At 37.3% G+C, this 12,867-nt stretch overlaps 1 protein-coding gene across 1 annotated transcript in view; it reads right to left on the bottom strand.

Moving 5' to 3' along the window:
• Positions 1-1,128: 1,128 nt before the first annotated feature.
• LOC133453121 (unconventional myosin-VIIa-like) overlaps positions 1,129-12,867 on the bottom strand; it is a 61,155-nt gene continuing 49,416 nt past the window's right edge. Inside the window, exons 40-50 of the mRNA XM_061732999.1 lie at positions 11,899-12,052; positions 10,183-10,338; positions 9,196-9,301; positions 7,985-8,101; positions 7,697-7,784; positions 6,078-6,184; positions 5,807-5,992; positions 3,899-4,015; positions 3,729-3,812; positions 3,526-3,645; positions 1,129-1,677 (exon numbers count right to left, since the gene is read on the bottom strand). Of these exons, the coding sequence (XP_061588983.1) occupies positions 1,558-1,677; positions 3,526-3,645; positions 3,729-3,812; positions 3,899-4,015; positions 5,807-5,992; positions 6,078-6,184; positions 7,697-7,784; positions 7,985-8,101; positions 9,196-9,301; positions 10,183-10,338; positions 11,899-12,052 (1,355 nt within the window). The 3' untranslated portion in view covers positions 1,129-1,557. The remainder of the gene's footprint in view (positions 1,678-3,525; positions 3,646-3,728; positions 3,813-3,898; positions 4,016-5,806; positions 5,993-6,077; positions 6,185-7,696; positions 7,785-7,984; positions 8,102-9,195; positions 9,302-10,182; positions 10,339-11,898; positions 12,053-12,867) is intronic.

The raw sequence follows: 12,867 nt of genomic DNA, 5'->3' as shown, positions 1-12,867 counted from the left end.
GATAGATAGATAGATAGATAGATAGATAGATAGATAGATAGATAGATAGATAGATAGATAGATATGCTTTATTCTAGACTCAAGGTCCATACACAAATACAATCAAAAACACATAATACAAAAGATTAAAAAACACAGAAATAAAAATGACTAATGTCTAATGACTCATTTTAAAAGTCACTTTAAAAGACATACCAATGCTCCCAAAACTGAGACGTGCAGCGCGTGGCACTGTACATAATGTTCACCAGTACCACAACAATTCCATTATCAGAATGATTTAATCGACAGATAAACCTGTACATTACATTTCTCAAAACAGATTGCAGTGTGTTCACTCCAGACATCTCACTGGCGCTCGTCCATCTGGGCCTTTTTAACAGTTTCCTCAGAGCATCATTGTATGCCACTTGCAGTCCCTGAAGGCTTTTTTATAGTTCAGCCACAGATGTGCCGTGTACAGAGGTGAACAATACGCCAATACGAACAATACAGAGTCAACTTCACTCCAACAGTACAACAACCAAATTTACGTGACAATACATTTGCTTGCACATACAACGCACGACACTGACGATAAATGTCCTCTTCATCTTGTCAGTCGATCTGTGATCATGTGGCCGAGATATTTCACTTCACTACAGATATTCAGAACATTACCTGACAGTTTAAAGTCAGGGAAAGTCATATGTCTGTCTTTCACGGTTCTGCAGATCGTAATAACACTTTTTGACTTGTTATACTTTACATCCTGTTGCTCCCCGTACACAGAAAACACATTAAGGAGCTGCTGCAAACCAGCTGAGCTCGGGCTAAAAATCACACAATCATCTGCGTACACAAGATGGTTCATCACTGTACACTGCAAAAACTCAACATCTTAACAGGAATATTTGTCTTATTTCTAGTTAAAATGTCTCATTTTTAGTCAAATCTCATTACACTTAAAACAAGAGTCATCACCAGAAAAATAACTTATTTGACAATTGTCACCTGTTTCAAGTAAAGTTTCACTTGAAATAAGTAGGAAAATCTGCCAGTGGGACAAGATTTATCTTCTCATTACAAGCAAAACAATCTTGTTCCACTGGCACATTTTTCTACTTATTTTAAGTGAAAATCTACTTGAAACAGGTGAAAATTGTTGTTTTTTCCAGTGATGAGTCTTGTTTTAAGTGTAATGAGATTTTTTTTGACTAAAAATGAGACATTTTAACTAGAAATAAGACAAATATTCTTGGTAAGAGTTTTTGCAGTGTACTGCCAACCATACAGCCAGTTTTACATACGCTTAATTTATTGGATAGATAGTTCATGTAGAAATTAAATAAAATATACATAATACCTAACTCATGGTTGTGGTTTACAACAGCAGATGTGAACAAATGCAATCAAAAACATCAAAACAATACAACTAAATTGAAATATTACACTTAAAAGTTGGGATTTTTTTTTTTAATAGACAGAATCTGTATTTGGGAGAGTTTCATCATCTAATCTTTAGCAAATGGCTCATTGTGAAGACACCAGGACAAAATGAATAGAAACCTGAGCGTGTCAGTATTTCATTTTGTTGGAGAGGCTTCTGGCAAAGATTTGGTTTCTGGGCTGGAAGGCCTGCTTCTGTCCCTCGTACATCTTCACGTACGATGTAACGAGGTCCTCCATTGCGAAAGCCTGAAAAAGGAAGCGGTAAAATAGTTAATATGATTTACAGACTATTATCGCTCTGAACATATGTATATATATATATATATATATATATATATATATATATATATATATATATATATATATATATATATATATATATATGTATATTATGGATATAGATATGTTAGATGTAAGTATGTATATGGATATATTGAGTTGTATTATACGTACAGTATTTGTATATCTATATCTCTATTAATATATATTGATTTATAGTTATATGTCGATATATAGATTTATAGTAATTTTTATGTATATAATTGGAGGTAAATATATGAACCAGTATATATAGCATATCTACTCTTATATAGTTATTCAAGTATATTGTTATACCATTGCTGTCTATTGTTCTCTATTATATTGTAGTATTATAGTAAAGTAATGATAATGTAATACTATGCATCATAATTACTTCTATTATTACATACATACATAGTAGCACAACTAAATGCTGGCCGTTTGTTTTGTTTTCTTTTGTTTGCCTTGATTTGTTTGATTTTGACTATATTTATATATTCATATAATTGAATATTATATCACTGTATAGAACAGTTATTAAAGTAGGTATGGGTGTTTTATAAGTAAGCTTAATGAAACTCTTGTTATATGTAAGAATGTATGTAGATTCAGGGGTAGGACTGGATAAGTGTTTACTTCATTCCTACTCCGTTTCCAGCATGTTGGTGGATCCGTGAGGTCTGCACAAGTGCTGTACATATGTAAAGCACTTCGTTTTTTTTAAACTTTTTTGTGCTCTTTTTTAACATGCATCTTCATAAAATAAAATCTTCAAATCAAATCAAATGTGATGGTACAGTTGGACATTTTCCGACCTGCACCAGGTCATACATTCATATGCACATTCCAAAAAAAGAGCAGTAAGCATAATAAATCATGCTGGGTATCTCCATCACAACAATCCTCTATTCCTTAAATGACAGATTTGGAAATGTATGGACTTAGTGAAAATTAGAACAGCAATAATAATGTTCAAAGCACGAAATAATGCACTGCCTGAAAACATTCAAAAGATATTTCATGATAAAGACGGAAAATATCATCTAAGAGGTAAAACTAGATTTTAAACCACCTTGAGTACGTCCTGCTCTTAAAAACATGTGCATATCAGTCTGTGGGGGAACTTTGTGGAACGGTCTTGATGAAGAAAATCAAACAAAGCACTAACTCTATACAGTTTAAAAACACATACAAGAAAACCTTTTCTTCTCTTTTTTCTCTTTTGTCCATGTTGCAACATCCTCTGCCGGTGGAGAAGAGCATCTCTGAATGCAAAACACCGGAACCTGCAGTGTGGGAGTGAGAGGGGCAGGGTACCGGCCCGGGCAGGCGGGGGAGAGATTTGTCCGTCAAGACTCTCCCTGGCCCTGCCCCTTCTCAACCTTTCCCCGACCCTGAACCTAACCTGGGGCTTGCTGATTGGGCCAGAGCTTCGGGTTAGGGTTATGATCCTGGTCCTGGTCCAGGTTTCGTCCCTCCTAAAGGGGAGTTTTTCTTGCCACTGTTTGGCTTGAGGTTTTTCTCCCACTAGGGGAGTTTTTACCTGCCATTGTTTATGTAATAATTGCTCGGGGGTTTATGTTCTGGTCGCTGGAAAGATCCTAGAGACAACTTCTGTTGTAATAGACACTATATAAATAAAATTGAATTGGAAATTGAATTGAATATATATGTACAGCATTTGTATTCTGTTTTTATACTTGTTTGTACTCTTTTTTTAACATGCATGTTCGAAATAAAATCTTCAAATCAAATCAAGTCCAGTACCAGCTTTCAGAATCCCCCCCTCCTCACCTGTGGGGTCTCACAGACGAAGTTCAAGCCCCTCACCAGGGTGCGGATGGTCATCTGGAACATGTTACCTCTGCTGTAGTAGTCAGTGATGCGGCTGAATGGGTGCAACACCAGCAGCTCCTACACACGTGGATGTTATTGAGATTGTTTGGTACCAGTTACATTATAAATGTAAATGAATACAAGTTTATTGCCGGGCATACCTTGGTTTCGGGGTCTATCAAGTTGACACCCTGCTTGCTGATGGCGATCATAACTTGAGTTGGGTAGCTAGGTTCACACGTTTGCTGCAAATGAAATAAAAAAACGGAAAAATAAGTTTCCCCATGTTGTTGTTTACAAATCTGGTCTCCCCTTCCTCCTAGAAACTCACTTTAACGAGAAAGAAGGCACAACCAAAGGTGGGCCAGGTTGAGATGTCCTTCAGGAAGGCGATTTTGGCCTCTTGCACCGTTATGCCACTCTGCTTGTTGTACGCAGAGATTATGTTCTGTAAACGGAAGGAAGACATAAGAGGAAACTCGTTTTGTTTTAAATGGAGTAATAGAGAGTCTGCATTGACGTCACTTCCCCACTGGACCAGCCCCCTTACTCTCACTGAGTGGTAAAAACATCAGCAAAAACAGCTGCAACTAGTGGAGAAGACGGGATAACAGCCGATTATCAGCTTACATTAGCGTCAGTTGGACTTGACAGTGACCTGTACAGTTATCCCAAGAACCAGTGGTTCATGGACATTAATATTTGGTACAGTTACCAAGAACCAGTGGTCCATGGACATTAATATTTGGTACAGTTACCAAGAACCAGTGGTCCATGGACATTAATATTTGGTACAGTTACCAAGAACCAGTGGTCCATGGACATTAATATTTGGCCACCAATCCAGTTTCCTGATATTTATATGTACTTAATTTCTACACCGGGGAAATACACGAAGCAAAGCTTGAAGGCTTACAAAAGTCTTGACACTTGGTCCGACTTAAAGGCAGGATTTGTTGTAGAAATTAAAGTGATGAGGACACCGAACTTTATGATTTGATCGTTTAACGTTAGCTACCCAAAAATACAACATTACCTGATACAAAATGGGAACCACAAATCCACGTTTCGGTGCCTGGAATCCAGTTGTTTTGCAGATTGCAGAGATCCATTTGTCTCTCTTAAGCTTATTTTTCACCAGTCTGTAAAACGATGCACTGCAAAAACTCAAAAATCTTACCAGGAATATTTGTCCTATTTCTAGTTAAAAGGTCAAAGAGTGAAAAAATCTCATTACACTTAAAGGAGCTTGAGGCCGGATTGTGGCAAGATTTATGAAAAAAATCCGTATACGTTTTAAGTTTTCTAGTAATAATGTCAGATGAAGCGTTCCAAACCAAAAAGAATGATTCCTCTAGTGTATCTCTCCGTTGCCTTGAACAGGCTGTGTGCTGCAAAATGTGCTGCAATTCGGTCCCGAGTTTCCCGCGCTGGGCTGCGGATGTGACGTCACATGACGCTGCATGCGCGTTCTCCCCGTTCTCCCGTGCCGGCTTCACTGTTGGCTGCAGTACCCCCGACGGCCGTCGTGGTGAAGGGTGGCGCTAGAGAGTCTCATTTCTTAAAAGGAGCCTCAAGCTCCTTTAAAACAAGAGTCATTAGCAGAAAAATTACTTATTTGACAATTTTCACCTGTTTCAAGTACATTTTCACTTGAAATAGGTAGAAAAATCTGCCAGTGAAAATTGTTGTTTTTTTCCAGTGATGAGTCTTGTTTTAAGTGTAATGAGATTTTTTTTGACTAAAAATTAGACATTTTAAATAGAAATAAGACAAATATTCTTGTTAAGATTTTGAGTTTTTGCAGTGTAACTCCGATTTCTTGCTAAATCTATGTTCACAGTCGATCGCACAACAACTCTTTCCCATTTTAGATGTTTTCCAGTTGCTCAAACTGAAAGTTTAAGCTGACACTCAGTCTTTCTGACACTCAGTCTTTCTGCCTCTCAGTCTTTCTGACACTCAGTCTTTCTGACACTCAGTCTTTCTGCCACTCAGTCTTTCTGTCACTCAGTCTTTCTGACACTCAGTCTTTCTGACACTCAGTCTTTCTGACACTCAGTCTTTCTGACACTCAGTCTTTCTGATACTCAGTCTTTCTGTCACTCAGTCTTTCTGACACTCAGTCTTTCTGACACTCAGTCTTTCTGACACTCAGTGGGCGTAACCCGCTGTGAAGTCTCATCTGTGACATCATGCACATTCCCTCTATCAGCAGCTTCCGTCCCACTGCCTTTACCTTCTTCCACTCCTCAGGAGACATGAGTTTGAGCCGGTCGGTTGGAACCAGCTCGTTCAGCATCCTGGGGATCATGACGAACTGCGACCTGTCGGAGTCCACCGTGACCCGGAACAGCAGCCCGCCCAGGTTGCACATGTCCTCCTTGGTGCAGTTGTGGAACCCCCGCAGGTACTTGGAGACCTCCTGCACGGAACCAGACGGCTCAGCGTTTCAAACTGGACTAAAGGGACTGAGGGAGTGGGAGTCCGACTGTGAGTGAGACGGATACCTGCGGGTAGTGGAAGGTGAGGTCTGCAACCAAGTCCTTGCCGGGCGTCACGTTGAACCAGAGCTTCCTCTTGAACATCACCACGCACGGGATGTTACCCTGATGTACTGAGGAGCAACGAGTACGGAAGAGTGTCAGGGCCACGCAGGAGAAAAAATATTTGAGAGGGGAAGATTTCTTTTTTCATTATGCACTTGGATAAAAAAGTCGAAATGTTGAGAAAAAAGTCGAAATGTTGAGAATAAAGTTGGAATACAATTTCTAGAAAAAAATCGAAATGTCGAGAATAAAGTTGGAATACAATTTCAAGAATAAAGTCGAAATTCCGTGAATAAAGTCGAAATTTCGTGAAAAAAGTCGAAATGTTGAGATTAATGTTGAAATACAATTTCTAGAAAAAAATCGAAATGTCGAGAATAAAGTTGGAATACAATTTCGAGAACAAAATCGAAATTTCGTGAAAAAAGTCGAAATGTTGAGAAAAAAAGTCGAAATGTTGAGATTAATGTTGAAATACAATTTCGAGAAAAAAGTCGAAATGTCGAGAATAAAGTTGGAATACAATTTCAAGAATAAAGTCGAAATTCCGTGAATAAAGTCGAAATTTCGTGAAAAAAGTCGAAATGTTGAGAAAAAAGTCGAAATGTTGAGATTAATGTTGAAGTACAATTTCTAGAAAAAACTCGAAATGTCGAGAATAAAGTTGGAATACAATTTCAAGAATAAACTTGAAATTCCGTGAAAAAAGTCGAAATGTTGAGATTAATGTTGAAGTACAATTTCGAGAAAAAAATCGAAATGTCGAGAATAAAGTTGGAATACAATTTCGAGAACAAAATCGAAATTTCGTGAAAAAAGTCGAAATGTTGAGAAAAAAAGTCGAAATGTTGAGATTAATGTTGAAATACAATTTCGAGAAAAAAGTCGAAATGTCGAGAATAAAGTTGGAATACAATTTCAAGAATAAAGTCGAAATTCCGTGAATAAAGTCGAAATTTCGTGAAAAAAGTCGAAATGTTGAGAAAAAAGTCGAAATGTTGAGATTAATGTTGAAGTACAATTTCTAGAAAAAACTCGAAATGTCGAGAATAAAGTTGGAATACAATTTCAAGAATAAACTTGAAATTCCGTGAAAAAAGTCGAAATGTTGAGATTAATGTTGAAGTACAATTTCGAGAAAAAAATCGAAATGTCGAGAATAAAGTTGGAATACAATTTCGAGAACAAAATCGAAATTTCGTGAATAAAGTTGAAATTTCGTGAAAAAAGTCGAAATGTTGAGATTAATGTTGAAATACAATTTCGAGAAAAAAATCGAAATGTCGAGAATAAAGTTGGAATACAATTTCGAGAACAAAATCGAAATTTCGTGAAAAAAGTCGAAATGTTGAGAAAAAAAGTCAAAATTTCGAGAATAAAGTTGAAATGCATTTCGACTATTTTCTCGACATTTCAACTTTTTTCTCTAAGTGCATAATAAAAAAAAAAAAACTTCCTCCTCTAAAATATTCTTTTTATTTTTCTCCTGCCTGGCCCTAATACTCTTCCATAAAGAATGGATTTGTGACTGTTTAGAGCTCCGACACGTGACAACCAAGAGTACCTTCATAATACATTACCTTCTTTCGTCTTTTTGGCTTTTTTAGGGACTTCCGAGGGCTGCCTTAGGTTGTCAAAGAAATACTTCTGCTCATCAAGGCTCGTAACCTTCAACATTCACAACATGACTTCTTATTATTATTTTCAATATTCAGTCATTTAAGACAAAGAGTTGCTATGTTTTGGGTCACGTTGTATACAAATTAAACAACATTTAGTACATTACCGCCATTATATCAAATTGCATTTTATTATATGTACATATATACTATGTTTAACATGTTTCCAGGACTCTGAGCGTCCCTCACCCTCTCCATGGTGGTTTTCATGTAGAGGCCGTATCCGTCCGGAGAGCTCAGGTTGAGCTCGAAGGCGATGCTGCAGCGCAGGTCCTTGATCGTGGTCGTGGACGACACTTCAAATATCTGCACAGTCACAACATCACATCCCCTCATATCTGGCACCAAGACTCCACCAGACAATTTCTTTTTCTTGCAAAATATATCAATCTTCTTTTTAAAATTGTTAAATTTAATTAGTTAGTAACAACGTGGAAACCAGCTGGGCCAGTTGGGCGTTTACATAAAGATTGAATACCAAAAAATAATATGGCAATTACCGAAAAAGGTTATTTCTATGGAAGAGTATTAGGGCCAGGCAGGAGAAAAATAAAAATAATATTTTAGAGGATGAAGATTTTTTTTTTCATTTGAGAAAAATTTCGAGAAAAAAGTCAAAATTTCATGAATAAAGTTGAAATGTTGAGAAAAAAGGTGAAATTTCGACTATTCACGAAATTTTCGACGTTTTTCTTGAAATTGTATTTCAATATGAATCTCGATATTTCGACTTTTTTATCGAAGTGCACAATAAAAAAAAAATCTTCCCCTCTCAAATATTTTTTCTCCTCCCTAATACTCTTCTGTAATCTTCTTATGCAAATTGTTAAATTTCATTAGTTACAACGTGGAAACCAGCTGGGCCAGTTGGGCGTAAAGATTAAATACCAAAAAAAAAAAAGACAATTACCAAAAAAGGCTATTTCAGTAGCAAATATAGAAAAAAGAAAACTAAATGTAGAGAGATCTCAAGTTTCATTAGTTCTCCTATGTTCCTACAAGGAAGCGCAGAGACTCATCACTGGAAAAAAACAACAATTTTCACCTGTTTCAAGTAGATTTTCACTTAAAATAAGTAGAAAAATCGGACTGACTGAAAATTGTCAAATGAGTTATTTTTCTGGTGTTATTATTCTGGTGATGACTCTAAATGTTGAAATAGCAGTAAAACCACATTCATTGATGAAATGACATAAGGGATGGAAAGGAGGGATGGCAGTTTTACAGGGGGGATGATTTGGACCGTTTTTATTTCAGGGGGGATGCCACCCCCCCCCCCCCCCCATCCCCCCTCATCCCCCCTCACCCCCCCTCATCCCCCCTCATCCCCCCTCATCCCCCTCATCCCCCCTCATCCCCCTCACCCCCCCTCATCCCCCCTCATCCCCAGTATTGCTTACATCATCCGTTTTATTTGGGAAGTGGACTTTGTAGAAGATCTGCGGGCTGTTCTGCTGGATGGCCTCCACTTCTGCCTGGTGGGGAGGGAGGCTCCTGGGCGTCTTACTGACGGACAAACCACACATTCATTTACTGCACAAACCTTTCAGATTACAAAGAAACCTAAAATATCACACATATAAAGATAGATTGCTCTCAGAGTTAGCAGGCGCAGGGATTTGTTTTAACATTTTCAGAAGTGATATGCTTTGCACCGAATTAAAATGAACTGCAGTAAATTGCTCGAGCAATTTCACTTGTGTGACTAACAATTAAAAAATTAGAAAACTAAGTAAAATAATTAGAACTACCAACATGCATTCTGTTACTCTTGTTTTCAATCTAGCAGCGTCTGCGAGATTTTCTGTGTATTAGGGCCATGCAGGAGAAAAAATATTTGAGAGGGGAAGATTTTTTTTTATTTTGCACTTCGAGAAAAAACTGGAAATGTCGAGAAAAAAGTCGAATTGTCAAGATTAAAGTTGAAATACAATTTCGAGAAAAAAGTCAAAATTTCGTGAATGAAGTCGAAATTTTGAGAATAAAGTTGAAATACAATTTGGTGAATAAAGTGTAAATGTCTCCTCTCCATCAAATCCAGTTAGAGTGACTGACAGCTCTGCAGCAGCAGCCGTAACTAACTAACTAACTAACTAACTAACTAACTAACTAACTAACTAACTAACTTACATCCTTGGAGTGGAACGTTAAGTTTCTGAAGTTATGCAACTGCATATGCGTGATATGTGTTTCAAATCAATATTGTCATCAAATTTGGACTTTTTTCTCAACATTTCGACTTTTTTCTCGACATTTCGACTTTTGCATAATAAAAAAAAAATCTTCCTCCTCTAAAATATTATTTTAATTTTTCTCCTGCCTGGCCCCGATACTCTTCCGTAGGCACTTCATTCCTGACGACAGATCCCTGTTTCTCCCCCACTGACCTGCAGATCTCCTGCAGCCTCTGCAGGCAGCCGGAGGAGAGCGGGTCTCTGGGCCGGGACTCCAGGAAGCGCTGCGTGTACCGCTTCAGATCCGGGCCAGGCGGAAACAAACCCGTGCACAACCACAGCAGCTGCCAGCCGCGCTCCACGCTCAGCCTGAGGGAAACAGAGAGGAAATACAAGTGTCATGTCTTTGTTTTGGTTTGTTATACTCAGCCCAACTCCACTCCACTCGGTTTGGTTCTTTTCCACCAGGGGTCTAACGTGCCGAGTAGATACTTTTCTGTATCTATTCTGTTGAGGTTCTAAGCTGCTGAGTCGGCTGTATCTGACATCATCACACTACAGACCACCGATTGGTCGGGGGGTTGGAGTCAGACGTCTGAGTCAGGAGGAGGAAATCAGAGAAAGAGACTCTGACGGATTCTGGTTCATTTTATTCAACCAGCAACGGCAGCAAAAGTCTGTTTCATGATCCAACTCTGAGGGTCAGATGTTCATAAACCTGGTGCTGAGGAGAGAATTAAAAAGGAATCTAGACGGAGATAAGGAACGACCAGATCTACCAGTAACTCTATCACTTCATACACTGCAAAAACTCAAAATCTTAACAAGAATATTTGTCTTATTTCTAGTTAAAATGTCTAATTTTTAGTTAAAAAAAAATCTCATTACACTTAAAACAAGACTCATCACTGGAAAAAACAACAATTTTCACCTGTTTCAAGTAGATTTTCACTTAAAATAAGTAGAAAAATCTGCCAGTGGAACAAGATTTTTTTGCTTGTAATGAGAAGATAAATCTTGTCCCACTGGCAGATTTTTCTACTTATTTCAAGTGAAACTTTACTTGAAACAGGTGAAAATTGTCAAATAAGTTATTTTTCTGGTAATGACTCTTGTTTTAAGTGTAATGAGATTTTTTGACTAAATATGAGACATTTTAACCAGAAATAAGACAAATATTCTTGTTAAGATTTTGAGTTTTTGCAGTGTAGCTGCTCGCGGCTCCAGCTGACTTTTCAGCAGCGCAGAGACAAACTAACAAAAATTAAAAAGCGTCGCCGCTTGAAGCTTCTCTCACTCTTATTTTTTAACTTGATATCAAACACAAGCCACAGACCCAGCAGCACATCTATCATCTCCTCCAGGTTCTACATCTTTAGTGTTGTTGTCTTCTTCATTTAGATCACACAATCAAATACGTCTCAGCAGTTTCACTCCAACCTTCCTATCACTGCAAAAACTCAAAATCTTAACAAGAATATTTGTCTTATTTCTAGTTAAAATGTCTAATTTTTAGTCAAAAAAACTCATTACACTTAAAACAAGACTCATTACCAGAAAAATAACTTATTTGACAATTTTCATCTGTTTCAAGTAGATTTTCACTTGAAATAAGTAGAAAAAATCTAGATAAAGATTTAAAAATCTTGTTCCATTGGCAGATTTTTTCTACTTATTTTAACAAGTTATTTTTCTGGTAATGACTCTTGTTTTAAGTGTAATGAGAGTTTTTGACAAAAAAATTAGACATTTTAACTAGAAATAAGACAAATATTCTTGTTAAGATTTGGAGTTTTTGCAGTGTTCTGCTCCAGGTGCTGGATTGTTATGGAAAAGAAACCAGGCCGAGTTGAGATGAGCAGAGCTGAGTAGGTTCTAGTGGAAAAGCTCCATTAGTGAGCCAACAGAATGGTGCAGACGGAGGCGTACAGGTTGCTGTTGCTGGTCATCTGCTTCATGATCTGGCAGTAGATCTCGTCCCGCAGGGCCTCGTGCTGCGTGGCCGGCCCAAAGATCTGGTCGGTGAGCTCCAGCGGGCTGCGGGCGTGTTTGATGGGGTAGTCGCCCATGTACTTCAGGATGGGTGGCAGCCCAGGTCAAGGACTCACACACACCGCATCAAAACCACACCCCGGCCTCACAAACCCACATATACAATAATAATATCAAACATCATCATTTTTACATTCATTTCATTTGGATTTTTGGGCAGGTGGACACCTTAGGCTCTTTGTTCTGTTCCTGTTCTTCAAGCTGTTCTGGAGCAGTTTGTGTGGTGTGGCACACTGAGATGGTTGTTGTTCATTTCAATGTTGTTGTTGATTGGTGTAATTGTACGACGGAGTATTAGGGCCAAACTAAGACAAAAAAATATTTGGAAATTATGAGAATAAAGTCATAATAATATAAGATTAAAGTCGTAAAATTACGAGAATAAAGTCATAATGTTGCGAGAATAAAGTCATAATATTACGAGAATAAAGTCGTAATTTATGAGAATAAAGTCGTCATATTACGAGAATAAAGTGGTAATTTATGAGAATAAAGTCGTCATATTACGAGAATAAAGTGGTAATTTATGAGAACTCTAACAGGAAGAGCTACATATGTCTTTTGTGGAAGAGGAGCTGTCTGGTATAGTATAGTATAGTATAGTATAGTATAGTATAGTATAGTATAGTATAGTATAATATAGTATAGTATAATATAGTATAGTATAGTATAGTATAATATAGTATAGTATAATATAGTATAGTATAGTATAGTATAGTATAGTATAGTATAATATAGTATAGTATAATATAGTATAGTATAGTATAGTATAGTATAGTATAATATAGTATAGTATAATATAGTATAGTATAGTATAGTATAGTATAGTATAGTATAGTATAATAT

The sequence above is a fragment of the Cololabis saira genome, chromosome 10 (genome assembly GCF_033807715.1).
Source record: "Cololabis saira isolate AMF1-May2022 chromosome 10, fColSai1.1, whole genome shotgun sequence".
Lineage (NCBI taxonomy): Eukaryota > Metazoa > Chordata > Actinopteri > Beloniformes > Belonidae > Cololabis > Cololabis saira.
The sequence above is the reverse complement of the archived record's forward strand: the minus strand, read 5'-3'. Positions and strand labels throughout refer to the sequence as shown.